The 26,989-nt window shown below is 44.9% G+C and overlaps 1 protein-coding gene across 2 annotated transcripts in view; it reads left to right on the forward strand.

The window, feature by feature from the left end:
* Positions 1–7,759: 7,759 nt before the first annotated feature.
* Positions 7,760–26,989, forward strand: part of SLC22A3 (solute carrier family 22 member 3) — a 50,476-nt gene continuing 31,246 nt past the window's right edge. For both annotated transcript variants that reach the window (XR_016441780.1, XM_090042449.1), the window contains exons 1-3: positions 7,760–8,435; positions 22,931–23,034; positions 25,546–25,700. Coding sequence is in view for 1 of the 2 variants with exons in the window: in XM_090042449.1 (XP_089898575.1) it covers positions 8,019–8,435; positions 22,931–23,034; positions 25,546–25,700 (676 nt within the window). In the remaining variant the exon portion in view is untranslated. The remainder of the gene's footprint in view (positions 8,436–22,930; positions 23,035–25,545; positions 25,701–26,989) is intronic.

The raw sequence follows: 26,989 nt of genomic DNA on the forward strand, positions 1-26,989 counted from the left end.
ATTATGCAAAGTCATGACAAATATTTTTTGTGATAAAATTAAAATATAGTAGATGTTTGATTTCTAGTATAAGTGACTTATATGTGATATGTGATTCTAGTATGTAAGATTTGGGATTTTTTTCTGGTTCTTAGATGGCACCCCCTCCCCCAAAAGAGAATGGGCGGGGGCAGCAAGGGGAGCGACTTCTGGTGACAAAGGTCAGGAGTTAGGAAACAGAATTTCTGGTTCCAATGTGGTGACTACGGGGTGGGCAACTGTGAAGGGGCAGCGGTATGTGTGTGGCCCTCAATAGCTCACCAAAACTTGTTAAGTGGCCCTCCACCCGAAATAATTGCCTGCCCCTGCCTTAACTCATGATAAACTGAACTTAGCAGGCAAAGTTTTTCTTTGGGGAAGTCAGGAAGCTGCAGATAGTTCTGGATCCAGGCAGACTGGTTGTATAATCTATGCCTAACTCTTGCCAGCCAGCTGTAATAGGAGTTGTCAAGTAGTGTGAGATGACTCTCACAGTGTCTTTTGACTTTGAACAGTCTGTTAGTTTAGAAAAATAGGCTGCCTATAGACGTGCTTGTTCGCATTCTAATTAGAGATATGTCAGAGCAGGCTCAATTAATCAAGTCTGCTATGTGTTCTGATTAGCATGCTCCAGCAACGCCTCAGCATCATGTGTATTAAGCACCTCCGTGTTTCAAAATGGCCACAAAAATGCTTTAACTAAAACTTGTCAAATGAGCTTTAGTTAAAGTGCCCCCGTGGCCATTTTAAAATGTGGGGTGACGGGGATGTGGGGGTGAGGAGGCTTAATACACATGATGGTGAGCTGTTTTAATTAGCGTAGTTGTCCAGGAATTGTTCTAATTAAAAAACAATCACCCCCTTATCTCCCAGCATATGTATAGGTAGCCATAGTTTGTATCCACTTTTCTAAATGGTTTTCATGTTTGGGTTCTTAAATGCTGTTCTAGCTCTGTGAACCTTACATCTCTGCTTTTATTTCTGCTTTTGTATATCCACCTTTCCCTTCTCTCATCCGTGCTCTCTTCTTTCCTTTGCATTGCTGCCCTCCTCTCCTCTCCCCTTCTTCCTTTATTTTCTCTTTCCCCTGTCTTCAGTTACTATTTCTCTGTTTTTTGTTCTGTCCTTCCTCCCATTTTTCATCCAGTTTATCTCTCTGCTAATCCATCCCTCCTCTCTTCTCCCCCTTGCATCTCTCCAGATATCAAATATCACTGATTTGCACTGCGTGCACTAACATTACTTTCCTGAAATTTTTGTTTGACTTAGGACCAGATCTTCTACTAAAGAAATCTCAAAGGATTCTTTCCGAGGTGAAAATGTAGAGCAAAGATGAATGTTCTTGAAAGTCTTTTGTATTCATGCATTAGAACAGCGGTGTTCTAAGAAAGTTTAGAAAATCTAAGAATTGCTTGCTGTAAAATAATATTAATGCACATTTTCATGTATCTTTCCTTCGGTGATTTTATAGACCTTTACCAACATTAAGTATCACAACATCCAGTGATGTAGGCAAGGGTTAATATATTATTTTTAGATGAGTAAATGGAAGCAGAGAGAGTAAGCACTTAAGATTACTTGGACCTCCTCAACATAAGAGAATTGAACGTTTGCACTGAACCAGTTTAAGATCTAATGATTAGTGGGAATGCACCCAACTACACTGAAATACATTAGAAATGCTTGAATATTTGTCCTGCATGCATTCAAATATTAAATAATTTCTGTGCTTCTTACCCCACAGTGTGTTCTGGGAGATTTTACTGGGTCACTGATAGACAGCAGTACTAAAGCAATGGAGGCTGGAAGAACTGATGTTCCAGCATTATTTAGCCCTGTTGAAGCTCAGCTTACAATAATGGGCATTAGACTCTTTGTAAACCACTCAAAACACTTTCTTGTGTAGGTGATGTGTTTCATCATTGTTTTTAGATGAAACAAATGTTACTGGCCACTGGTCATTTTCTGTGGCATTAAAAAAAGCCATTGTAAGAGAGTAGTAGAAGGGGTCCATGCATTTTGACCTCTCCTCTTGTACTCCAACCACTGGATTTCATAGATTTCATAGACATTAGGGCTGGAAGGGACCTCGGAAGATCATTGAGTCCAGCCCCCCGCCCAAAGGGCAGGAAGTCAGCTGGGGTCATAGGATCCCAGCAAGATAAGCATCCAATTTACTCTTGAAGGTGTTCAGTGTAGGTGCTTGAACCACCTCTGATGGCAGGCTATTCCAGACCTTGGGGGCTCAGACAGTAAAGAAATTCTTCCTTATGTCCAGCCTGAAATGGTCTTGCAGTAGTTTATGACCGTTCAACCTTATCATCCCTTGGGGTGCTCTGGTGAACAAATGTTCACCAGTCTCTCTCAAGCTTCTCCACATCCTTTTTGAATTGTGGAGCCCAAAACTGGACGCAGTACTCCAGCTGCAGCCTCACGAAGGCTGACTACAAGGGGAGAATGACATCCCGGGATTTGCTTGAGAAGCATCTATGGATGCAAGCCAACGTTTTGGTCACTTTGCTAGCTGCAGCATCGCATTGCAGGCTCATGTTCATCTTGTGGTCAATGATAACCCCCAAGTCTCTTCCGTCGTGCTAGCCAGTGTAGCACTGCCAAGCCTATAGACATGCTGCAGGTTTTTCCTCCCAAGGTGGAGAACCTTGCATTTTTCAGTGTTAAACACGATCAGGTTCTCATCTGCCCATTTACTGAGCCCTGGTCAGCCTGGATCGCCCTCCTGTCTTCTGGTGTAGATGTTTTGCTCCAAAGTTTGGTGTCATTGGCGAACTTGGCCAGTCCACTTCTGACTCCAGTGTCTATGCCCGTCTGGCCTTGAACATCTGGTCACATGCTGCTCAGGCCTGGATGTTCGGTGGTGTTCACCTGTCTGTCCCAGGTGTTCTGTTGAGTAGGGGTTTACCTCTGGTGTAGTCTTCCCCAATCTCGCCTGCCATGACTTTAAATCTTGCTTCAGTGGAGGGTCCAACCGTTGTTAGTCTCTCGATGGTGGGACGTCTGTCTGGTGGTCTTCTGTGAGGCTCCACCTCCCCTCTACCTTGCCCTTACACCCAGCCTTGACGAGTCACAGATATCCTTCTGGCCAGATCCCTGACCATTGAGTCCCTGAGTACGGTCGTTGAGATGGTTTTCTCGGCCTACTTGAAAATAGCCCGTAATATCCTACCCGTGCCCCAAAGCTGTCCTCATTTACCTGAGGCCGCCAACCACTTCGAGGCTCCAACAACAATCAGGGTCCATGAGCCCTATCTCCTCAACCCCTCCAACCATAGGAAAAATAAAATACAAACGAAAAATCACTGGTACACTCTGAGGGGCCCAGCTGCCCCTTTTCCCTGGCTTCCCCCCCAGCCTAGTCAACAACCCGCCCCAGATACTAGGGGTCTGTTTGGTGCTATATGTGGCCGCCATGGCCTGTGGGCTACTCCACATTTCTTCTCACTCATTGGCCAGCCGTAGGTTTCGTTGGACCCGCTGGGGTCCTCCGGCAGATGACTGCCCCTTTGTCATCTGCTGGGTCATATCGGTGCCATTGAGGGTCGTGTTTTGCAGCCCCTCACACTGCTCTTGCCTCCTGTCTCCCACCTGGTACGCCTCTTTGGCTCTCCCGGTGCCCTTGACAGTCCCACCTGTTCTGGTGTCTTGAAATGTGCTGGCCTCTCCAGCTCCCTTGCTGTGGCCACTGGCATTGGGATCCGCCTGCTCCCCTCTGCCCTTTCATCTGGGTTCCTGGTCTAGGGGTGCTGCCTCTGCCTCCCAGCTTCTCGCGCCACAGCCAGCAGCGTCCGTCCCGCAGCATGCTCTGCTGTATCCTCCTCTGCTGGGAGAAGCAACTTCCAGCTCTTCTTGCTCCTGCAGGGGCTTCAAGAAGACCTCACCTGCTTGTGCACCTGCCAGCGTCAGTCTGTCCCCTTCTGCCTTGCTGGCGGTCCATTTTATTTCTGCTGGCCAGCAGTTGCAGCTGACGTCATTGGCCAGCCGCAACTGTATAAAGGTATGGCTGATGAGCCGCGCGGGTCCGTCCTCAGGCTCCAGCTTCACCACAGGTCACGCTGTAGGTAAATATTTCCCCTTTTCTTTTCTTTTATGTTCACTTCCCTCTGAGGGGTCCTGCCCCTGGGATTTCCCCCTGGCATTTTGGGGTTCTTCCTTCTGTTCCTCTCTGTGACAGTCCACATCACTAATGAAGATGTTGAACAATATGGGTCCAAGGACAGAGCCTTGGTGGACCCATGTTCTTTGATGTTTTCACCACCTAGCTTTTTAAGAAAAAAAAAAGAGATAATAGTCTGGATTCTCAGCTAGTAGAAGTTGGTCTGATGAGTTTAAAGCTGGCAAATTCAAAACTGATAAAAAACTTTTCAGCCTGCACATATTCAGACCACAGAACTCATTGCAACTGGGCATCACTGTATTCAACATAGGGGAAAGGCATCAGACAGTTAAATGGCTAACTGTGAAGTCAACAAGTAATGGGACCTAGAATTTTGAAAGTTCTTGTGTTTGTTCTTGTCAGAGAATTCAGGATACAAAGGAACCACATGAGCATGATGAGATTCAGATAGGCACATACACTGAAAATACGTGATATATAGGCTTACCTGTTCAGATACACTGCCTCTCTGGCAGGTTCCAGGTGGTATAGTTTTGAAACAAACAGTAGAGTACTACTAGAGCACTCACAAACTATTCAAAAGGATAGCAATCCTGTTATATTGCATGTGGGATAACAAACCTTATGGCTCAGGGCTTGAGCATCATGTAAGAGAGATCAGATGAGACCTAGAACCAGGGGGTAGGTTATTCCATTTTTACCCACTGCAGGGACCTGCCACCTTCCTCAGAAGCACCAAGTACTGGCTGCTGTCAGGGAAAGGGTGTGAGACTAGGGGCGCATCTACACGTGCATTTAAGCATGACTAAATTTTAATGCACACTAAAGTTAATCTCAAGTCCCTGAAGCCCTGCCATGTGCCCCTGTGGCCACAAGGGGGAGCTCCAGCTTCTGGCCACCTGGCTGCCAGCACTTGGCTGCCATGCTGAAGCCAGAGCCAGATGCCAGCACCTGGTAGCCATCTGGGAAACTCTGATCCCTGGCCAGCATCTTCCCTGCCCAGGAACCATGTGCCCAGCATAGGGGAAGCACACGGCAGCTCTCTCCTTGCCCACCCTACCTCCATATACCAGGGCTGCCCCTGCCCCTGCCTCTGCCAGCGATGACCAGCACCCTGCTACTCCAGTTGGGCCCCTGACAGTGATGACCAGTACCCCATACTCCTGCTGGTCATGGTGCTGACCCTACTGGCTCCAGCAGGCCACCTCACCCCTGCCCAGGCCCCAGGACAGTCACACACCTGCCAGCAGAGGCCAGGGCATAGGCTGCAGGAGGCCCTTCCTGACCCCCTCCTCCTGCATTTGCAGGTATCAAATTTAGGTGCAATTAGTCTAAGTTAATGTGCATTAAGGGCACACACATGTAGACATGCACTCCTAATGCGCATTAATTTAGGCTAATGTGCATTAACACATCTCGTGTAGATACATCCTAGGCATCCCTAGAGTACCATCTCAAATAGCTAGTTTCATCCATCACATTGCTGATTTAATTGATTTTTGTTTATACCAGCTGGTCCAGTAGCTCGAATCCCTTTGTTTTCCCTTCCTGTGCACTATTACGTTAAAAGAAACTAAGCCTGTTGGCTTCATGTAGTAACTTTCCAATTGCTACTTCTGTTATACAGTTTCCACTGAAAACTATGACTCCTAATGTTATTGTCAGAAGCAACATGACTAATAAATGTCACAGTGGCATCTCTTCTAAAGTACACAGATACTTTTCCTTAGACTCATAGATGCTAGGGTCGGAAAGGACCTCAGCAGATCAAGTCTGACACCCTGCCTAGGCAGTAAAGAGTGCTATCCATTTCTGTGTAGGGAAGCAGACTCCTTATTTCATGTTCTAATGCACTTAAGAAGTTTTCATAAGTTTCTTGGCATTGCCATCCCACCTTTGGCTTGACAAAGTCTAGCGGGAGAGAAAGATCAAGTGATGGTATCTCAGAATAAAGCATTAGGAAACTGACCTGCAAGCAAGAGAACTGAGCTTGTCAGCTGGATGCAAGTCGTCTTCTGTAATAGCTTCCAGATGCGTTTGTCAGACGAAAGGGATGAAGGTTCAGAAATTTTGTTAGTCTTTTAGGTTTTTCAGATTAAAAACAAAATCTGGCATCAGGAGGGGGAGGGGTGGCTAAATGAGGTCTCTTCAATTCATGTTTGTGAAATGTTAGGATTTTTAAATGCAATTTTCCCACACAAGTGACCACCTTATAAGTTGTTTGGAATTTGGATTGTGTTCAGATAAGCATTCGCGTCAGCACCCTGCAAGTTTCTTGTTAGCCACTGATTATCCTGAGAAAAAGTGACTTCCCCAGTCCTTGAGATTTGCAAAGGTAATAATCATTCTCTTTTGGACTCTCATTTTTATTGGCTTCACAAATAGCCCTGTGTCAAAAAATCCCTACCATCCCTTGTCTGAAACTGGCCAAAAGCCTGCACCCCATTCCATTGGACACAGGCCTGGTCACAATGACCGTGCATCTGTGCTTGATTATTGCAACTCATAAATAGGAATGAAACCTAGCCCCCTCACCCCCTGAAAAAGAGGCTTAATCTGAGACCAAATACAGTTTATCTGCATAGCAACCCAAGTTGCCATAAACCCTTCATACCATTTGCTGTGGGCTCCCATATAGTATGGAGTCTCCCTGATAGTCAGTGCCCTTCATGGGATTGGATCTATTTTATTGAGAGACTGCTCTTACCTGTACCATTTCAATCTTTAAGGATTGAAAACTGTGACTAAGAAGAATTGGGTAATTGCCAGAAGAATAACTTTCACAGAAGCTTGACTTGAAAACGCACTCTTTAACCCATGAGCACAAACCTCACCGTTTGCAAAATTAAATGCAGACCATGTTTCACTGGCTTAGACTTTCCCTCAAGAAGTGCTGTACATGTGCACACAAAATCCAAGCCCCTGATCCCTTGTTTCCTGCAGTCCTCCACCTTGAAACCCCCCACCAAGTTAGTCATAAAAATAATTACATTTCCTTTAGATAAAATGAAGAGAGGAGGGATTGTTGTTTAAACCTTTGGGAAGCAGCTCTGATGCTCAGATGAGCAAGGCTCAATAAAAACCTTCGAAGACAGGTAGATCCACAGCTAGACCTTTATTTTTAAAAAACCCTGCATTTAGAGAATACTGTATGTGAGCACCTCCCTTCAATTATCCTCTTGAAGGGATAGTCAGTTCCAGCTGCAGAGATGGTGACGCAGAACTTCAGATTACTAATTACTGCAGCTGTAACTTCAGTTTGCTGAAAGAGCAACTTTATAGCTGTCTTCGGAAGCTATTCTGTCCCTGCCATACAGAATGCCAACAGAAACGCTCACTTCTACTTTTGGAGCAATTTCTTCTCTGTTGTGTGTTTTTTTTTTTTTTTAAAACACTATAAAATGGGCTCCATTGGTACGGGCAGGAACAGCATTCCCCTGCCTGCTGACCTGACATTTGTCACTTGTCCGTCCATAGAGGGTTAACTGTTCTTATTACATAATCTGCTTAACATTCTGGATAGATAGCAAACGCACGCACGCCCCTTCTTTCTTACAGTGTGTTTGATCACTTCAAATTGCTCTTGTAACTGCTGTGTGTAAGTCTCAAGCCACTTGACATAGCATAACTGTGTGTGTGTGTGTGTGTGTGTGTGCATGTGCATGTGTGTGTGTAACTTTGCTCTGTTTCAGAGTGGCTTATGCTACTCTGATTTCCTGTGTGTATGAGGAAAGAGAAAGTGAGAGAGCGAGTGAGTGAGAGACTCTATGTAGCTACGTTTGTAGGAAGTACTGGCAGCAGTTGCAAAGTTTGAAAGCTAGCTTTGACATCTCTTGGATCTCTCCGGGTTAAAAAACTACTGCACACAATGCCGTCTTTTGATGAGGTGTTAAAAGAAGCTGGGGAATTTGGAAGGTTCCAAAAGAGGGTCTTTTTCCTCCTTTGCCTGACAGGCGTAACTTTTTCTTTTCTATTTGTTGGAGTGGTATTTCTTGGGCACACTCCAGAGTCGTATTGGTGCAGGATCCCCGGTGCAGCAGACTTGAGCAAGAAATGTGGATGGACCCCTGAAGAGGAAAAGAACTTAACTGTTCCATCTCTGAATCTGGTGAACAGGTCTTCCAATGGGCAATGTGAGAGATTTGACATTGACTGGAACAACATCTCCGTGAGCTGTGCCGACCCACTGGCCCACTTTACCAATCACAGCTTGGGCAGTGTGCCACTTACCACATGCCAGAATGGCTGGGTGTACAGACAACCCCATTCATCCATCGTGAGCGAGGTAAGGACAATCAAAATTTTCTGATTTGTATTTTCAGAGTGGGCGCAGGGCTATTAATAGAAAGCTATGGCTGTTATGATAGAAATACATTATAGAATTATTTGAGCACTCTCCCCACCTGCCCCACTGCTCCTCTCCAAGTTACAAATGATGCAGGAGATTGAATGTGATCAAGCCAGACTTTTAGGAAGAGGGGAGCTAATCTGAAATGGAGTTTATTGGTCATTTGTACTGGGTTCTTGAAGCAGGTAAACTGGGGGACGTTGTATAGTTCCTGTTGTAATGCTGGACTAAACTAAATGAAGAGTAATGCCACCCCAGCTAAGAATTGATAGTGGTCACATAGGGCCAGATGTGTAGCTGGTACAAATCAGTCTAGCTCAATAGACTACTGTGGAGCTAGGTTGACCCACCAGCTGTAGATCTCAGCATTCATCCATACATTACATACTGTTTCACAGAGCAAAGCATTTAAACTGGCTAGCGATGAGTTAGTTGCTAACCACCTTCACGGGTTCCTGTCCCTGACTGAAGAATTGAATTACAGCAGTTAGCAATTAAAAAGTCAGCTTTTGCCAGCAGTTGCTTATCTGTGAAATCAGAGATGCCAATTATTTCCTACAACCTGCCTGTTGCACCCTTTGACCCGGTACAGACATTACCCTTTTACCAGTATAAGCAATTGGAAACCAGTCTATACCTATAACAGAAAAGAAGTTTGGCACACATAGGCTGGCAGAACCCAGTCTAAGATTTCCCACCCCTCCCCCACCAAAGGGTGAATGTGTGTGCTGTTCGCTACTGATTTAAACTATACCACTTACAGAAAACCAAGTAACTTAGATTGATTTCCCCTCGGGCTTTATGAATATCTGTACCTAGCATTTGCGGTAAATACTGCCAAATACAGTGATTCTCTATTGCAGCAACTTTTTAGACTTAATGCACCCTTCATTAGATTTGAGACACTGCTCTGTAACGTTTGTGAATTAAACAGCACTCCATTTAAAAAACTAAAGTATTTATTATAGTGCTTACCTCCTTGCAGAGGGGTCAGGCAGCTGGGGTGGAGGAATGGCCAGGCAGGGATGAGCATGAACCTGAGATTATCTACTTATCTCCTCACACCTCACGACACCATTCAAAGGATCTTGCAACACTCTAGTGTGCCACAACACCCTGGTTGAGAATCACTGCTGTACTGGGCTGAAAATGGTCAATCAAGAAACTTTGCTAGACCTCAGCAATAATCTTTAATCATATAAGTGGTGTGCCACAGTCTGGCTCTGATTTGTAGACCTAGCAGCAAAGATGCATGTAAAGTTTTGCAGAGAAATGAAAGTCAGAGCTGTGGTGCCTAAAAACATCAGCACAAAAGTATCTTAAAGGCATGCGATATAGTCATGAGGTGCTGCATAAAGGATCAAAGCAACCAAGCGATCCATGTGCCCATTAACCTGCCAGCCCCAGCCATCAACTGGGGCATATTGTGCTAGGCGTTATACAAACACAGGCAAAAGGCAGCAGCCCAAAGAGTTCACAGCTGCAACCCAATTTATCACAGATGTCTTCATGAAACATCAGTGCTCCAGATTGTTTATGTTCATGGAAAGGTAAAAGCAACTGGACTGCCTTGGGATTTGTAGTGGGATATGGAGAATTTATCTTGAGGTTATAACTGAAAGCTTGTTCAGGTTAGAAGTGATGGAAAAGTAGCATAACCTGAAGGCTGGAGGCATGATTAAATGAGTTGGAAAGCACTGAGCACAGTTTGCATTGAGTAGCTGTATTTGCAACCTTGGCAATGGACAGAATGGTCAGGGAACATGAACTGTATTTATCTGCCAGTAGACAGCAGCCCAGCCCAGTGTAGGAAGCTTGTACTGTGGCAGGTATTGTACTTCTCCTAAAGGCATCATTGAGATCCCACAGCTTTTGATTCTAAATTTGTCAAGAGCACTAGTGTTCCCCTAACATTATTTTTTAAAAATGAACATTAGTAATTGGGAAAGATTTTTTTCCCTTTGTCCAGTCTTTAGTCAGCCATTCAAATTGATGACTGCTCATAGTGAGTAAGCAAACTGGCAAGGCAGAGAGCTGCTCAGAGTCCATTTATTGCAGTCGGTGAAAGATCAAATTGTATCAATTGGAGCCATTATCATTTTCCACCAGCCAATGATAAAAAAAAAGAGTTGCTTCTTGGCTCTTGCTTAGAGAAAATGAAACTTGTAATTCAGAGGCAGATGTAGGAGGTGAAGGTCTTTGGCAAACATCCTCAGGCAGCAATACATTCAGCTGCATGTTCAGTTTCTCTTGAGTTCATGAGGAGCCAGCGTGCTTGGAAGGGAGATGCTCCTTATACTTATGATTGAGCAGCTGAAACCAGCTAAATCAAAACTGGGCTATGATTTTGGTCACTGTAGCCCTCCCAATTCCTTACATGAAGTCAGAAGAGAGGATGGAATAAGATGGAGACACTCAGATTAGATGCAGAGGACAAAGGGCAGTGGCCACGAGAGCCTTGTTCACCAAACACAGGGGTGAGCAAGATGCAGCCTGCCAGGTCATTGTATCCAGCCCGCGGGGCCCCTAAAAAATTTAGAAAATTAATATTAATCTGCCCTGAGCGGCCTGTCATGAGGCCCTCAATGGCTTGCTGAAACTCAGTAAATGGCCCTCTGCCCAAAATACTTGCCTGCCCCTGGTCTAATACCATGTTCCAAGTCCTGTTCTAAGCAAACCAGAGTTGAGCACCTGACTGCCCTCTTTGCTGCCAGTAACTTTTGCTAGGCTTCTGAATATATTCTGCTATAAAAGAAGAAAGCCACTGAATCAGCCCAGAGAGTGACATAAAATCATGAGCGATTTAAAAGTGTTCCTCTCCTTTCCCTGCTGGCTATACAGCAGCATCAGCACGGAAAGAGAGCCTCCTACCTCGGATCAAGTCAAGAGTACAATCCCTGTACTTTGACCTGGATCTAATGTGACTCCTTATCAGACTGAATTACTTACCAAAAAATTGGTAAGGCTGGATAAATTACAGGGCAGGGGCTCAGGAGAATCAGCTCCTCTTCTTGGTTCTGCCACTGGCCCGTTAGTGAGTCACTTCCCCTCTGTCTGTCTCATTTTCTCCTTAAGATGGGGGTAACAATACTGACCCCCTTTGCAAAGTGCGTTGAGGTCCATTAATGAAAGAAGCTGGATAAGAGCTGTGTATTGCTAATATGTTATTATCCCCAGCATGAACAAGTTAAATACAAGCTGTGCAGTGTTCCCTCATTAAGTCAGGGCTTCCATAAAATTTAGGTGAGAAACTAGGTCAGGTATAACAGCATCCCATTTCATGTGATCACTGAAACAGCTACCCCTTTTCTAGTGTGCCTATTTATAGATGCTTCATTTCATATGGATGAACTATTTTTTTTACTTTAAGACCCCCCATAACTTCGTATTTGATTGCATTAGCAGACAAAATGACTAGAGACTAAATCAAAAGGATGATTTACATAGTAATCTGAAGAACAGATGTTTAGTAGGAGAGAGAAACTAGAAAGCAGAGCAGCTGAAGAGACATCCAGGTCTTATATTAGTGAATTAGGCAGTGCATCAGAGGAGAATAAACACCAAAGACTTCAGCTACTTTGCAAAGGGATAAATTCGCAGAGCAGGCCTGCAGTGTTCCCTCTCTCTCAAGCACTGATGAAATCACACCTGAAATGTTGCATTCAACTTAGGGCTGTTTTTGTCTGATGTCCAAGCATTAACTGAACCAGTATGGGTGTCCCTGCTAGAATTAGCATTCCTTCCAGCATAGTTTATCAGCTCATAGAGGTCCACAACCAGCTCCTCATGGCGAGGTACCAGTCTCAGTAGATGTTGTCCGGCACCTGGTTACCAGACAGATGAAAATAAGATGCGAGCTGGAGATTCTTGTCTTGTAGGATACTGTAGTGAATGAATGAAGGAATTACATGAGGCTGGAGTCTAAATATTGCTCTGGTTCCTTAGCATTGCTGCAACAATGTAAAGGGACCTGGGAAGCTCCTGGGTTTGGCTATTTTTGATGGGGTGGGGGCATGTTTTTTGTTTTTGTTTTTTTAATGTGCCCATTACTCTTACATCTATGTAAGTTTTCAATCTGGGTTGAAATAGTTTCATAGGTGGCATTAGCTGTGGTAGCTCTTGGGTAAAAGTCAAAGTTGGATTTGATGAGCTACCCTCTTCATCCCCCTTCCATAACTTGTGCAAGAGTAACAGTGGAAGTGCCCGCTGTTCACTCTGTTATTACTGGAGTTGTTATGGGATACCAACGGTAGGTGCCTGGAACTGGGCTAGTCTACCAGTTTTCTCCTGGATCAGTATCTGGGGAAGGAGAAGGGTAGAATCCGTTGTATGATCAACACTTTATACATGTGATTACCTACTTCAGAAATCAGGGTTTAGTGATAAGCAATACAACTTTTGGCTGTGTTTTTTCCACATGGATACTTCAAGTCAGGCAGTTACCTTATAAGCTCTGTTTGCTCTCAGTATAGTTCCACTTCCTGATCCTGAATTTACAATAAAACAAAACACGGTAGGGATCAGGATGACGGCATGATTTACGGGTGTGGGTATCAGCAAAGGCACTGAAATCAATTTGGCATTATGTTTAAAACCCCACCCTGATTCCAGCAAGATTAATGTGATTCCATGTTTAAGCCAATGTACAACTTCTCAGTGAAATCAAACAGGAGAGGTACCAGAACAAGAAAGCCAAATAGCCTGCTACTTAATTTCAGTGAATTCTTCCAGCTTCTTACTAACCTAGAAACAGAAGCAGCTTGGATAAGTGATGTGACCAGAATAAAATGGCTTATCTTGGAAAGGGAAGTAGAGGAAGTCCAAGTACTTAGCTAAAGTCAATTTGTGTCATATGCTGGCATCATAAATGATGAAGGACAGCGCTGGTGGCAGAAGTTCCATTACAGCAACATCCGGAGCGCGGCAGCATCTCGCTCGGGAAGGGAAGCACAGTAGGGGATACCAGTTCTGCAAAATGGAAGGAATAGGCCAACGAACAGGGCTGGTCAGCCTGCTGAAGCCTGTCCTGATTCAGCAGCTCCTTACAATGGTGCAGAGTCAGAAAGAAACACCACTGACATTTCCACTGGTATTAATAGGCATTGTGCACTTAAATCCCGCCTGTGGAAAATTTAGCTCCCTATGCAAGCTAACCACTGCTATGATTTTTCTGAAGTGAGGGTAATGTTACCTTCAGGTTGTTGGCAATGGTGCCTCTTAGTGGTGTATTAGTGGACTGCAATCAACATTGCAGATTTGATTACCCCTAATGGTAGATCAGAGCGAGGAAAACACAGGTCTGCCTGCTGCTAAGAGCAGAGCTGCAGTGCTCTGGTTTTGATAGCAGCCTTTTTTGGCAGAAGTTTAGCACATGGAAGTAATCCCAATGTGTCCTATCAGCAGCACTTCCTTATGGGAAGGTGATGCAGTCTGAAGGCTTGGAAACCGTTCTTTACGCACATGTGAGGTCTAAGATGGACAAGTCAGCATCAGAATACATTTTCTTACTGCACCTGCTCTAAATAAATCCTTGCTGTCTTTTATGTGTCAGTTGTCTCAGAAAACCCAAACAGCTTTCTCAAAGACATCTGCAGCCAATTCGCTTATGTTTACTCTACAACTTTTACAGCATCTTACGGCTGCCAATAACACGACTGTCAAAGCTGAGCTGAGACAGAAAGAGAATGGCCATTCTGTTTCTTGTACTATTTGAGAAGGGCTTGTTCTACAGCGTGGAAAAAACCCCACAAAGCCTGTCCTCAGCATAGTACTGCTTGGCTCAGATGATAAAGCAGAAGGCAGGGGAAATTTGCACCTTACAGACTAACTAAATTAGAGATGTATACACTATAAGCTTTCATGAGCTGCAGCATACTTTGTGATACAGTGAGGTCCAGTTCACAACACCTTATATACACACATACTATATATATATATATATTTATTATATATATACACACACGCACACATAATATATACACACATATACACATATGTATATGTGTGTGCATGTGTGTATATATATATGTGTGTGTGTGTGTGTGTGTGTATATAAATATAATTAATATGATTAAAACAGTGATATCTCTTCTTATTTCCTGTAGGCTGGTAAGATTTTTTATGGTAGTAGAAGACTGATGAGAACAGACTGGGGAACTGGTGGAGTGCTAGGAGACAAGCTCCACACTAAGTTCTTAGGCTGATTTCTTTTAGGTCTTTGGGGGAAATCAACACAGCTCCATTTATTTCAAAGGAACAAGGGCCATTTACAGCAGCTGAGGAGATGGACAACTGTGTTTAATTTTTTATAACTGCTCTTTTCCTCTCCTTTTGCACATGACTGGAAGGAGTTCCTGGAACTCTCCTTTCTTTCTTTATTTGCAATTGGAAGCAGCAGTGGAAATAAGGGTAAAATAATAGAAAAGTAAATAATTTCACATAGGAAGTTTGGGGCTGTTATTTTTGGTCCAGCTGGCAAATCAGCAAGTTATGCGAGCAGGGTCTAAGGGGATGTAGAAAAACTGACTGACCTCCATGGGTCCATGGGGAGCCCTGAAGGCAGTGATCCTGCTCACTCGATTGATCCTGGCATGTGGTGCAAGGTGGGGGCAGTGTAGGGCCCTGGGGCTGAATTGCAGCCCACAGGGCCAGGCAGAGGCAGCATACAGGGGCATTGCAGGGTCCAATCCAGCCTGCAAATGAGCCCCATGTGTTCACCCCATGTGTTAGGGCTGGAAGGGACCTCGGGAGATCATCGAGTCCAGCCCCCTGCCCAAAGGGCAGGAAGTCAGCTGGGGTCATAGGATCCCAGCAAGATAAGCATCCAATTTACTCTTGAAGGTGTTCAATGTAGGTGCTTCAACCACCTCCACTGGCAGACTGTTCCAGACCTTGGAGGCTCGGACAGTAAAGAAATTCTTCCAGGGTGCTATTTAGCCCCTCGTCCAAGTTGCTGATGAAGATGTCGAACAGTGCAGGCCTGAGGACCGAGCCCCGGGGGACCCCACTGCCCACATCCCTCCAGGTCGAAAATGACCCATCCCCCACCACTCTCTGGGTGCAGCCCTCTAGCCAGTTGGCGACCCAATTGACTGTGTGGGCGTTGACACCACAGTCCCCCAGTTTCTTAATGAGAACGGATTGAGAGACAGTGTTGAAGGCCTTCCAAAAGTCCAGAAAGACTGCGTCCACTGCTACCCCTGCATCTAAGAATTTGGTGATCTGGTCATAGAAGGCCACCAGGTTGGTCTGACAGGACCTGCCACTAATGAACCCGTGTTGATTGTCCCTAAACATAATCTCTCCTGCTGGCCCCTTGTGGATATGAGCCAGAATAATTTTCTCAAAAAGCTTGCCCAGGATTGAGGTAAGACTAACTGGCCTATAGTTTCCTGGGTCCTCCTTCCTCCCCTTTTTGAACATGGGAACCATGTTGGCCCTCTTCCAGTCCTCTGGCATCACACCAGAGCACCACAAGTGCTTGTAAAGCAGTACCAGGGGTCTTGCAATGACCTCAGCCAATTCCCTCAGTACTCTAGGGTGGAGATCGTCCAGACCAGCTGATTTGAATACATCCAGTCCCTCCAGAAGTTCCCTGACTAGTTCCTCACTAACCCTTGGCCTAGGTGAGCCTCCCCTGGAGTCTAGGGGGTGCCCAGAGGGGCGGTGGCTGTTCCGGTCCCTGCTCAGGAAAATGGAGGCAAAGAAATGGTTAAATATGTTGGCTTTGTCATCTGGTGTGATGACCAAATTTCCTAGCATGTCCTGCAGGGGCCCCACATTACCTGGAACCTTCTTTTTATCCCCTATGTATTTAAAAAAGGACTTCTTGTTGTCCTTGATCTGGGCAGCTAGTCCCAGTTCCATCTCCGCCTTGCCCTCCCTGACTACCCCCCTGCATCCCCGAGCAACTGCATTATAGTCCTCCCTGGTGATGGCCCTTCCTTTCCATTGGGTGTGCACCTCCCTTTTAACTAGGAGACATTCCCAGATACTTTTGGTGAGCCTTGGGGGCTTATGTGCCCTCCTGCCCTCTTTGATTCGTGTTGAGATTACCTCCCTTTGGGCTTGGAGGATCGTCTCCTTAAAGAGCGACCACTCTTCTTGGACACCTGGCTCCTCTCCCCTCTGGGACCTTAGTGCTTCCCCAACTATTCTCCTTAGCTCATTGAAGTCCGCCCTCCTGAAATCTAGGGCTGCTGCCTTGCTGCAGGCCTTTGCCACCTTGCACTGGATGGTGAATTCCAGCAGGCGATGATCGCTGTTGCCCAGGTAGTCGAACACCCACAGCCCACTCACCAGATTGTTGCTGGTGGCCAGCACCAGGTCCAACAAGGTGTCTCCCCTGGTGGGGCTGTGCACCTCCTGCATTCTGGCTAGGCACCTACGTGAGCGGTCAGACCTGGCTGACTGCTCTTCCCAGTAGATGTCTGGAAAGTTCAGGTCCCCCATGATGACCATGTCCTTTGACCTAACTACTCCATGAGCTGACTTAAGAATTCCTGGTCTAGCCCTTCCCCTTGGTTGGAGGTCCGTAGTAGACCCCCACTGTTAAGTCTCTTTCCCTGCAACTGCCTTGCATTCTAACCCAGAGCACTTCAGCGTGCCCCTCCTCTGATTCTTTGCTAATTGACGAGGATGTGTATTCCTCCTTAATGTAGAGTGCCACACCCCTGCCTTTCCTTCCTGAGCTTGTTAATGAGAATGTTGTGGGAGACAGTGTCAAAAGCATTGCGAAAGTCAAGGTATATCTATTCATTGCTCTCTTTCCCCATTTCATAGAGTCTGTCACCTTATCATAGAAGGAAATCAGGCTGGCCATGAATGATTTGGTGAATCCAGGGTGGCTGTTCCGGATCACCGTGTTCTCCTCTAGGTGCTTCAAAATAGATTCCTTGAAGACCTGTTCCATGATTATTCCAACTAATCTCCACCAGTTCTCAAAGAAGATTACCTCAGGCAATTCTGTCAGTACCCTAGGGTGCATCCCAGCAAGCACTGCCAATGTGAAAGCATCTAGCTCCTCTAAGTGATCCCCAACCTGTTCTTCACTACTTTATGCTGTTTAACTTCTTCCCTAACTTTTCTGCCAACTTTACTCATCATCTGGTAGATGCCCCTATTTGTGAAGCCTGAAGTAAAAAAGGCATTCAATATCTTAGCCCTCTCTGTCTCATCTATAACTAGGTTGCCTTCTGTAAGACAGTGGTTTTCAACTGGCTGCAACTGAACTCCAACTAGCTTCAGGCATCAAGGACAACAAAAAGTCCTTTTTCAGATATGTGGGGAGCCGGAGGAAAAGCAAGGGCAATGTTGGACCCCTGCTAAACCAGATGGGACAACTGACAACTGATGCCCAGGAAAAAGCCAACCTATTAAATAGGTACTTTGCATCAGTCTTTCATCAGTCACACGGGATGCCCATGCCTGCTATGGGACAGGGAAATCTGGGTGAGGGGGATCCCCTACCCTCCATCAATGCTGACCTCGTGAAGGAACACCTTGAGAAGCTGGATACCTTCAAGTCAGCTGACCCTGACAACCTGCACCCCTGTGCAGGGTACTCAAGGAGCTGGCGAGTGTCATAGCCCGCCCCCTGGCACGGATCTTTGAAAACTCCTGGCGCTCTGGTGTAGTGCCCAAAGACTGGAAGAAGGCCAATGTGGTGCCGATCTTCAAGAAAAGGAGGAGAATGGATCCGGCTAACTACAGGCCCATTAGCCTGACTTCTATCCTGGGGAAGATCTTAGAAAAGTTTATTAAGGAGGCCATCCTTGAGGGACTGGCCCAGGCTAACATTCTAAGGGACAGCCAGCACGGGTTTGTTGCGGGTAGGTCTTGTTTGACCAATCTCATTTCCTTCTATGACCAGGTGACCTATCACCTGGACAAGGGAGAAGAGATTGATGTCATATATCTTGACTTCAAAAAAGCTTTTGATCTGGTATCCCATGATCACCTCTTGGCCAAACTGCCCAGTTGTGGCCTTGGCTCCACCACGATCCACTGGCTGGGAAATTGGCTTCGTGGTCGGACCCAGAGGGTTGTGATTGATGGCAGTCACTCATCATGGTGCCCTGTGACCAGTGGGGTCCCTCAAGGCTCTGTCCTGGGACCCATCCTGTTCAACATCTTCATTAACGATGTGGACATTGGAGTCAGGAGTGGATTGGCCAAGTTCGCTGATGACACCAAACTTTGGGGCAAAGCATCCACACCAGAAGATAGGCGGGTGATCCAGGCTGACCTGGACAAGCTCAGCAAATGGGCAGATGAGAACCTCATGGTGTTTAACACCGAAAAATGCAAGGTTCTCCACCTTGGGAGGAAAAACCTGCACCACCCTCATAGGCTCGGCAGTGCTACGTTGGTTAGCACTACAGAAGAAAAAGACTTGGGGGTCATCATTGACCACAAGATGAACATGAGCCTCCAATGCGATGCTGCAACTAGTAAAGCGACCAAAATGCTGGCGTGCATCCATAGATGCTTCTCGAGCAAATCCCGGGACATCATTCTCCCATTGTACTCGGCCTTGGTGAGGCCACAGCTGGAGTACTGCGTCCAGTTTTGGGCTCCACAATTCAAAAAGGATGTGGAGAAGCTTGAGAGAGTCCAGAGGAGAGCCACGCATATGATCAGAGGTCAGGAAAGCAGATCTTACGATGACAGGCTGAGAGCCATGGGACTCTTTAGCCTGGAAAAGCGCAGGCTCAGGGGTGATCTGATGGCCACCTATAAGTTTATCAGGGGTGACCACCAGGATCTGGGGGAACATCTGTTCACCAGAGCGCCCCAAGGGATGACGAGGTCGAACGGTCACAAACTCCTGCAAGACCGTTTCAGGCTGGACATAAGGAAGAATTTCTTTACTGTCCGAGCCTCCAAGGTCTGGAACAGTCTGCCAGCGGAGGTGGTTGAAGCACCTACATTGAACACCTTCAAGAGTAAATTGGATGCTTATCTTGCTGTGATCCTATGACCCCAGCTGACTTCCTGCCCTTTGGGCAGGGGGCTGGACTCAATGATCTCCCGAGGTCCCTTCCAGCCCTAATGTCTATGAAATCTATGAAACTTGTGGTCCACAGATCCCTGGGGCCCTGTAAAGCATAGCTAGGGGGTCTACAGAAGGTGGCTGTAAGGACAGCAGTCCCACCCAAAGGGGAAGCACTTGTGGTGGTGGTGGCGCTGCTGCTGTTCCAGCTCCCTCCGTGGCCAGAGGCTGCCCAAGCACCAGCAGGCAGAGTGCAGCTGGGCAGCCCCACCTCATCCTGCTGCTTCATATGGGACCCAGCAGTGTTACAGCCCTGTGGTCCCTCCACTGCCCCGGTGATATCAGTGTACGAACAGGAGAGTGTGTGTGTGTGTGTGTGTGTGTGTGTGTGTGAGAGAGAGAGAGAGACAGAGAGAGACAGAGAGAGACAGAGAGCGCCTACCAGTTTGAATGGAATATCCATTGGGAAAATTGGCAGTGTCTTGAGGTACTTACGGAAAGCTTTGCTTGGATTAATGAGAACTGCACTTATTTTTAGTAAAAGGTTAGGTCCTACAGAACTGATGGGAGGCCACCAGCAAAATTCTGGTGGAGTATAGGGATATCTACTAGCTCAGTCTGTGCCCTGACTTTTCATCTTTCCAGCACATATAAGACCTGTGAATGTGTGAGGGTTTGTCATGTCAAACCTTCACACTCTAGGGGAATTTCTGGGTGAATGCCTGCCTGTGTATGCAGGGGACTACCTGATGGCCCCAGAGGCCCCCTTGGTGCCATGTTTCTATGTGAATGAATTCTCAGAAAACCTTTTTGGGTTGATGAATTGACACTGGACAGTGATATGAAAAAAGAAATCGGGGAACATTTGTTCACATTCAAATCTCAGTTTCACCAGGGCTTTCCTGAAATGGGTAATGAGAATGAATAGATACATAACCCCTCTGTAACAGACTGCAACTCTAGGTCCTGTCTAACAGTGAAACAAGCAGAGCAGTTACTTGAGTTATCCTGTGATATGGGACTGGAACTTGAATTCAAGCAGAAACCTCTTGTCCAATTCTGGTTGAAAATAAAAAAGGAGTACCCTGATTGGGCAGATAAGACCATTAAAGTCTTGATGCCGTTCACTACCATGTACTTATGTGAAAGTGGATTTTCAGCCTTGGTATTAATAAAAACAAAATACTGAAACAAACTGGATGTTGAAGGAGATCTAAGACTGAAACTGTTACCTATCATACCAAATTTTCATATGCTTTCTGCCAAGAAGCAGGCTCAACCATCTCATTAGAAATGACGACAAAATGATGAGTTCACAAAACTGTATTATTGTTATTGTTGCTGTTGATATTATTTTTATTTTTAACAGAACTCTTTGTCAGTAATTATGTACTTATGTTTGCTATCCACACAATAGGTTTCCAAAAGGCTGCATGCCTCAATTTGCAATATTTTAGGGGTCTGTGAATGAAAACAGGTTGAAAACCGCTGCTTTAAGGGACCTATGGTTTCTCTGGATTTCCTTTATTTTAAAATACATGTGGAATTTCTTTTTATGGCTTTTTGTTCTCTTTGCTAGTTGCATCTCAAATCACGCCTTTGCCTTCCTAACTTTCTCCCTATAAGCACATGCGACACTCCCATACTCTTCCTTAGTAATATGACCAAGTTTCCACTTTTGTAGGATTCCTTGTTGAGTTTCAACTCATTAAAGAGATTTTTGTCTAGCCATCCTGGTCTCCTGTTGCACTTCCCATTCTTCTGTTGCATTAGGATAGCTTGCTCTGCACCCTTATAAAGGCCTCCTTAAAGTACAGCCAGCTCTCCTGGACTCCTTTTCCCCTCAGACTTGTCATCCAGGGTATGCTGCCCACCAGTTCAAGTGTTTCCTGAAGTCCAGTGTCTTTATTCTCTGACTCTCCTTTCTTCCTCCCCTTAGGATCTTGAACTCTATCATTTCATGGTCAGTGGGTGCATCCACATGAGACGCATTAATGCTCATTAGCCTAAGTTAATGCACATTATGACATGTTTCTACACATGCATGCCCTTAATGCACATCAACTTACGCTAATAGTACCTAAATTTGATACTGTAAATGCAGGTATCAAATTTAGTCATGATTACTTAGTGCACAGTAATGCACATGTAGATGTGACCCGGCACTAACGTTAGCACCAGGTCTGACCTGCCACTAGGGGGGTGGCCTGAGCCTAGCCCCAGGGCTCTTGGCTGGCTGCCTCTCCTCCCTCAGGGCTGGGCTGCTCTCTGGAAACCCCAAGCTGCAGGCTATAAAAGCCTGCAGCCATTTTGTGCCTTAGGACACACACACCAGGAGCCTAGACAAGACTGCTATTCTTTGCAGGAGCCCAGCAGGCCCTATGTGCCCCCCTGGACAGACTACAGGCTTGTCTCTGCCTGGCCTGTCCTCCTCCAGAGCTGCTGCTTGGCCACAACTGAGTGTTGTAAACGGTTGCAGCTTGCTGCATCCCTTGCCCAGACCTGATATCCCCCCAGGGCTATTGCCTGGCTATCTCTGGCACCTGCTCCCTGCTGCTACTCTTCCCCAGCTGTCTCCTGTGCTTGCAGGTCCTGTGGTGAAGTGCCTCTGCAATATGGCTCCCAGTCCCTGGCAGTGCCCCGGTGCTGGGTGCTTCTGGCAACTGTCCAGGGCTGGCCTCACAGAGATAGCCACGCAGGGGCCCAGAGACCTGGCGCAGGACAAGAATGTCATTGTCCTCCGCATCAAGCCCCAGCCCTGCCCACATGCGTATGCCTGTGTCAACTGCCAGGTCCCCCAACTGGACCTGGGAGGAGGTGAATGACCTTGTGGTGCACAGAGGGGCACTCGAACATCCACTTTTATGAGGCCCTATTTGGTGGGATGCAGGAGCAAGGGTACTTCCAGTCGGTGTGGAAGTGCTGCATAAAAGTGAAGGCCTTGTGGGTACAGGTTGTGAGGTTACTTGGGTTTGCCCTCTGCACCATCAAAGCTCAGGGTCCTAAACCAGGAGCACAGGTGTGCCCAGGGCACCAAGAAGATCATCAGCAGCACGGCATAGTGGCTTGGGCACCCCTCCACCTGCACAAACAGCTCATTGCACACTGCCTGGGGCACACACAGCATGGGCATGCTTGGGGCACAGCGGCAGCACAAGGGGACCAGTCCCAGGGCACAGTCTGACTGACAAGTCTGTTACCAGACTGATAGGAATCCATAAAAATCTGTGGAATTCAAGCGTTACTGAAATATTTTCACTTTCTTGGAAAACTGGTTTTTTAAACTGCCAATGATCAGGAACTTGCTTGGATTTCTCCTCCCTTGTCCCCATTCCCCTGTTTTCCAACTAGAGAACAGTGCAGGTTTTAAAAATGTTTTGCTCTAAAAATAAATAGCCCATGTGTGGGGGGGTCTCATACTTCTTGTTTGTTCCCACAGTACAACCTTGTATGTGACAACGCCTGGCTTCTAGATCTAACACAAGGTGTTCTCAATCTGGGATTTCTGGCAGGAGCATTCACCCTAGGCTATGCTGCAGACAGGTAAAGTATAGGTGTTACTGCAACCCTACTTTTAAAAAGGATCAACACCTTATACAGTAACTGGTTTGAAAGGTTTGGAAGTTCAGCTCAGTCTTATTAAGCATCCTCAGGTTTGGAAATTTATCTGATCCTATGATAATCTTGAACTCATAATTTAGGCTGGACATTTCATAAAATATCTAGTACTTCTTGGCTCTATTTGGACTGGAATTGGAATGAAAGAAGCCTGTCTTGTACCATTTCATGATTTCTGTTAACATCTGGACTCAACTTCTGGGTTAGTGAGTGTTGAAGGTTGTATAGAGCCATTTTTTAAATAGGCTAAGCAGCTAGCTTGGGAAAGGAGAAAGAAACTCTGTATAAAACTCACACATTAAGCACACATACTCACGTACTAGCTGGCGAAGTCATGGTTACAGTCAGTTTTCAACATTTTGACAACTGAATGGGTTACGTTAAAAAAATAAAGTTTGAGAGTGATATTTGAGAGGACCAGCATTAGAGCAAGGCACTTAAGGCCCTTTTAGTCCACAAAATAGGAGGAGGGAGCCTTATTTTAAATAAATTAAGTGAAAGTAAGTGGTGGCAAATCCTGGGCCAATATATGGAAGTGAACTTCACCTGAGGTGGGTATTTTTAAGGATACAAATGGTATTTCCTTTGCCTGTTCTATCCATGAATATCCCAGTAAATGATTTCACAGGCAGGGATGTTTTGCAGCATGTGTAGAGAATAATGTCAGATAACAAACGTTGAATTTTCAGGAAAAAAAATCATTTGAAATGAAAACATGATTGGTTGAAGAATTACTGTCATCCAGTTGGGGATGAACGTACTGTACGTTCCATGTGTCTGAGTGATGGAGAATAATATGCATGACCCAACTTTTGAATATTGGGTTGCTACAACAAACAGTTCCAAAACAGTCTAAGTATCAAATATTACTTGCAAAAGAATTCCTAAGTTAATAATTTAAAAAAATAAATAGAGAATAATGTAATTTTTATATGGACAGTTTGCAACCAGAGAAGATAAGTAGGCAGATAAAATACCTTTTGAACTATTCACGCACTTGTACTCAAAAGAAAGAGCTGTCAAACAAGGTTGACAGAAGACAAAAACAAGAGGCATTTACACTATGCTAGTTATCTTTGAGCAAATCAAAGAGGGTCATTATGTGCTTAAGGTACTTTGAAATCTTAGGATTAATGGCTATTTTAAAAAGTTAGAATTAAATGTCATCTACAAAGTTTGTATATGAATATTAGAAAGTTTAACACAGTTTGGAATAGACGTGATTGAAAAATACCAATTATTCTCATAGGAATATTTTAAATACATATTTAACATTTTCTATACATTTAAAAAAAGATAAATCTTTAAAATAGAAAAATAAATCATTCAAAAAGTGTTTGATTAAAAACATATTTTTGAGTTGTTGGTTTGGTTGGTTTTTTTAAAAAAAAACCCAGGAAATTACTACCAAATTTAAAAGTCTTGTTTAGTCAAAAAGAACTTTTATCAGGAAAAAGTTAGATACATTTCAAACTTTATTTTGGACATACGTCTGGGTCTGGGAAATCTCAGTATTATTCCAGATGTTTAAAATGTAATATTAATTTAATATATGACGAAAATGTCGGAAGACAATATAAAATCTAAAGCATATACTTGCTGGTAGTATAGTTGTACTTATGCAAAATTAAAAACTCTTTTCTAAAAACTGGACCTAAATGTTTTCATCCACAGTTGTTAAAACAGAGCGAAATACAGTGAGATAAGTATTAAGGTGGAAAGACTTCCACCACGTTACCACCAACACAGCACAACCTTAGACAGCCGCCATCCTAAAGCCCAATGGTGAGGGAATCTAAAATCTGTCAACATCATGTGTTGACCCCACAAATGTACTCTGAGGACCAAAGAAGGTTCAAGAAACATAAACCAATAAAATCAAGTACTCTGAAGGAATGAACATAATAACATTTCTATCCTGAGAGTACAGTAAGTAAATGAGGAGGAATATACTACAAATGATGTAGAACAAAATTATGATAAGATGTTCGTGTAATTAAAAGAGAGAAATAGCTACAAATGACAAAATAGTTGTAAACCTAAAAGGCAGAAAAGATTATAACACCTGCAACAGAGTGAAAGTGATCTTAGCACCTAGCTCATGATATTTTCTCACATACCACATGCCATCAAATCAGACATGCACCTTAGGTTTAATACTAGACTTCATCTCTCCTGCTTTGCTGCCTGAAAGAAAAGCTGGCAACCATCTTGTACCACTACCCTTTCCTTGAATTCTGTGTCCTTTTAGCAATATTGTTTGGCATAACTCAGGCTACCTTGACCTAATTTATACTAATTTACTTCTATAAATTTACTTCTATGGCCTACTAAAGCCATAGTAAGCCATGGCAAGACTTAAGAAGGGGCTTTTAAATGAGTCAACAGGAACAAAACTGCAAGGATCTTTCACCATTTTCCCTTTCTTTTTGGCAGATATGGCCGAATCCTTGTTTATCTCTTCTCCTGCCTTGGGGTAGGTGTGTGTGGTATCGTTGTGGCCTTTGCACCAAACTTTTCCATATTTTTGATCTTTCGCTTCCTCCAAGGTGTATTTGGAAAGGGGACCTGGATGACATGCTATGTTATTGGTAAGAGCTCTACTCTTCCCTTTTTGGGGCAAGGACATTGAATAAAGGAGTCTTGGGGAAAGATAGACATTCTGTACACACAGGCACCTGAGAGCATTAGGAATGTTCATTACTAACGTGAGATGAAGGGAGTTGTAATAGCTGTCTGGTCCTTTAAGAGGGAAGTCAGCCTTGTTGAGACAGCCCAGCTGTGGAGCATTTGGATAATGAGGGAATATCCCACTGGGAGCTTAAAATCCAAAGGGAGGGTACCAAAAGGAAGCAAACTATGAGGGAACAGTTTGTAAGCAGGAGGCAAGCTGTGAGCATAATAAGCTTGCCACTGCAGGGCAGGGGGACAGGCTGCTGTGCTGGAGCCAGAGCCAAAGGCCTCCCCTCCTGGTACCTTAGGCAAGGCATCAGAGTTTGGTTTTGTTCATTTGGTTGCTGTGTAAAGATTGTGCTTTATCTGGGAGGACAGCCTGAGTGCATCTACGTGTCCAATTAATGTGAATAAAGAATTTTTATTTGCAACTGTCTAGTTGGTCTAATAAAAGATATCATCTCTACCACACTGACTCCTATGTGCAGCAAAAGACTCCAGTGCTCCATTTGAACATGTGCCTAGGACCACAGCACTTTGAGCTGGGTCAGAGCACCCCTGGCTGGCAGGGTGCTGTTTTGACACAGCTCAACCTGCTGCAGAGGGACTGGCTGGGGACAAGGTTGCTCCAGTGTGCGGCTAACTGGCAGGCAGCCCCTGCACTGAAGCACTGTCATTCCCCAGGCAGCTGGGTCAGTCTACGTGTACATTGCTGCGCACAAAAAAACTCTGCAGTACTTGTGTTATTTACAAGTACTAACCTGCTGTGGAGTTTATTAGTTTCCTGTGGCCTAATAGAGCCACCTGGGTAAACACTTGAGCTGTTTACTACAGAGCTAACTAAGCAACTCTGCAGTAAACCTCTTGTGTAGATGTGTCTATTGAGGAGTAGCCAGTAGGCTAGGCAACTTTCTTACAAAAGCCAATAGATATATATAGGAGGATATACAAACCATTTTACTTAAGGAATAAATGGTACTTTTATTATGGAAGGGCTAGTAAGAGTTAATTTTCTTTTAATATCTCTAGCTAGACTTTTCTGTAAGACCCATCCCCCATGGGCATGTTTGTCGATTTATTTACTTTATTAGATATATATGCTACCCTTCCCAACAAAGGCCTAGGGAAACTCACAAAAGAAGACAGAATAACTTATAAAACAGGGGAATGAACAAGAGACTTAAAAGAGGAACTAGAGCATCAACAC

This window comes from Crocodylus siamensis, chromosome 1 (genome assembly GCF_052110815.1).
Source record: "Crocodylus siamensis isolate JL-2025a chromosome 1, ASM5211081v1, whole genome shotgun sequence".
Taxonomy (NCBI): domain Eukaryota; kingdom Metazoa; phylum Chordata; order Crocodylia; family Crocodylidae; genus Crocodylus; species Crocodylus siamensis.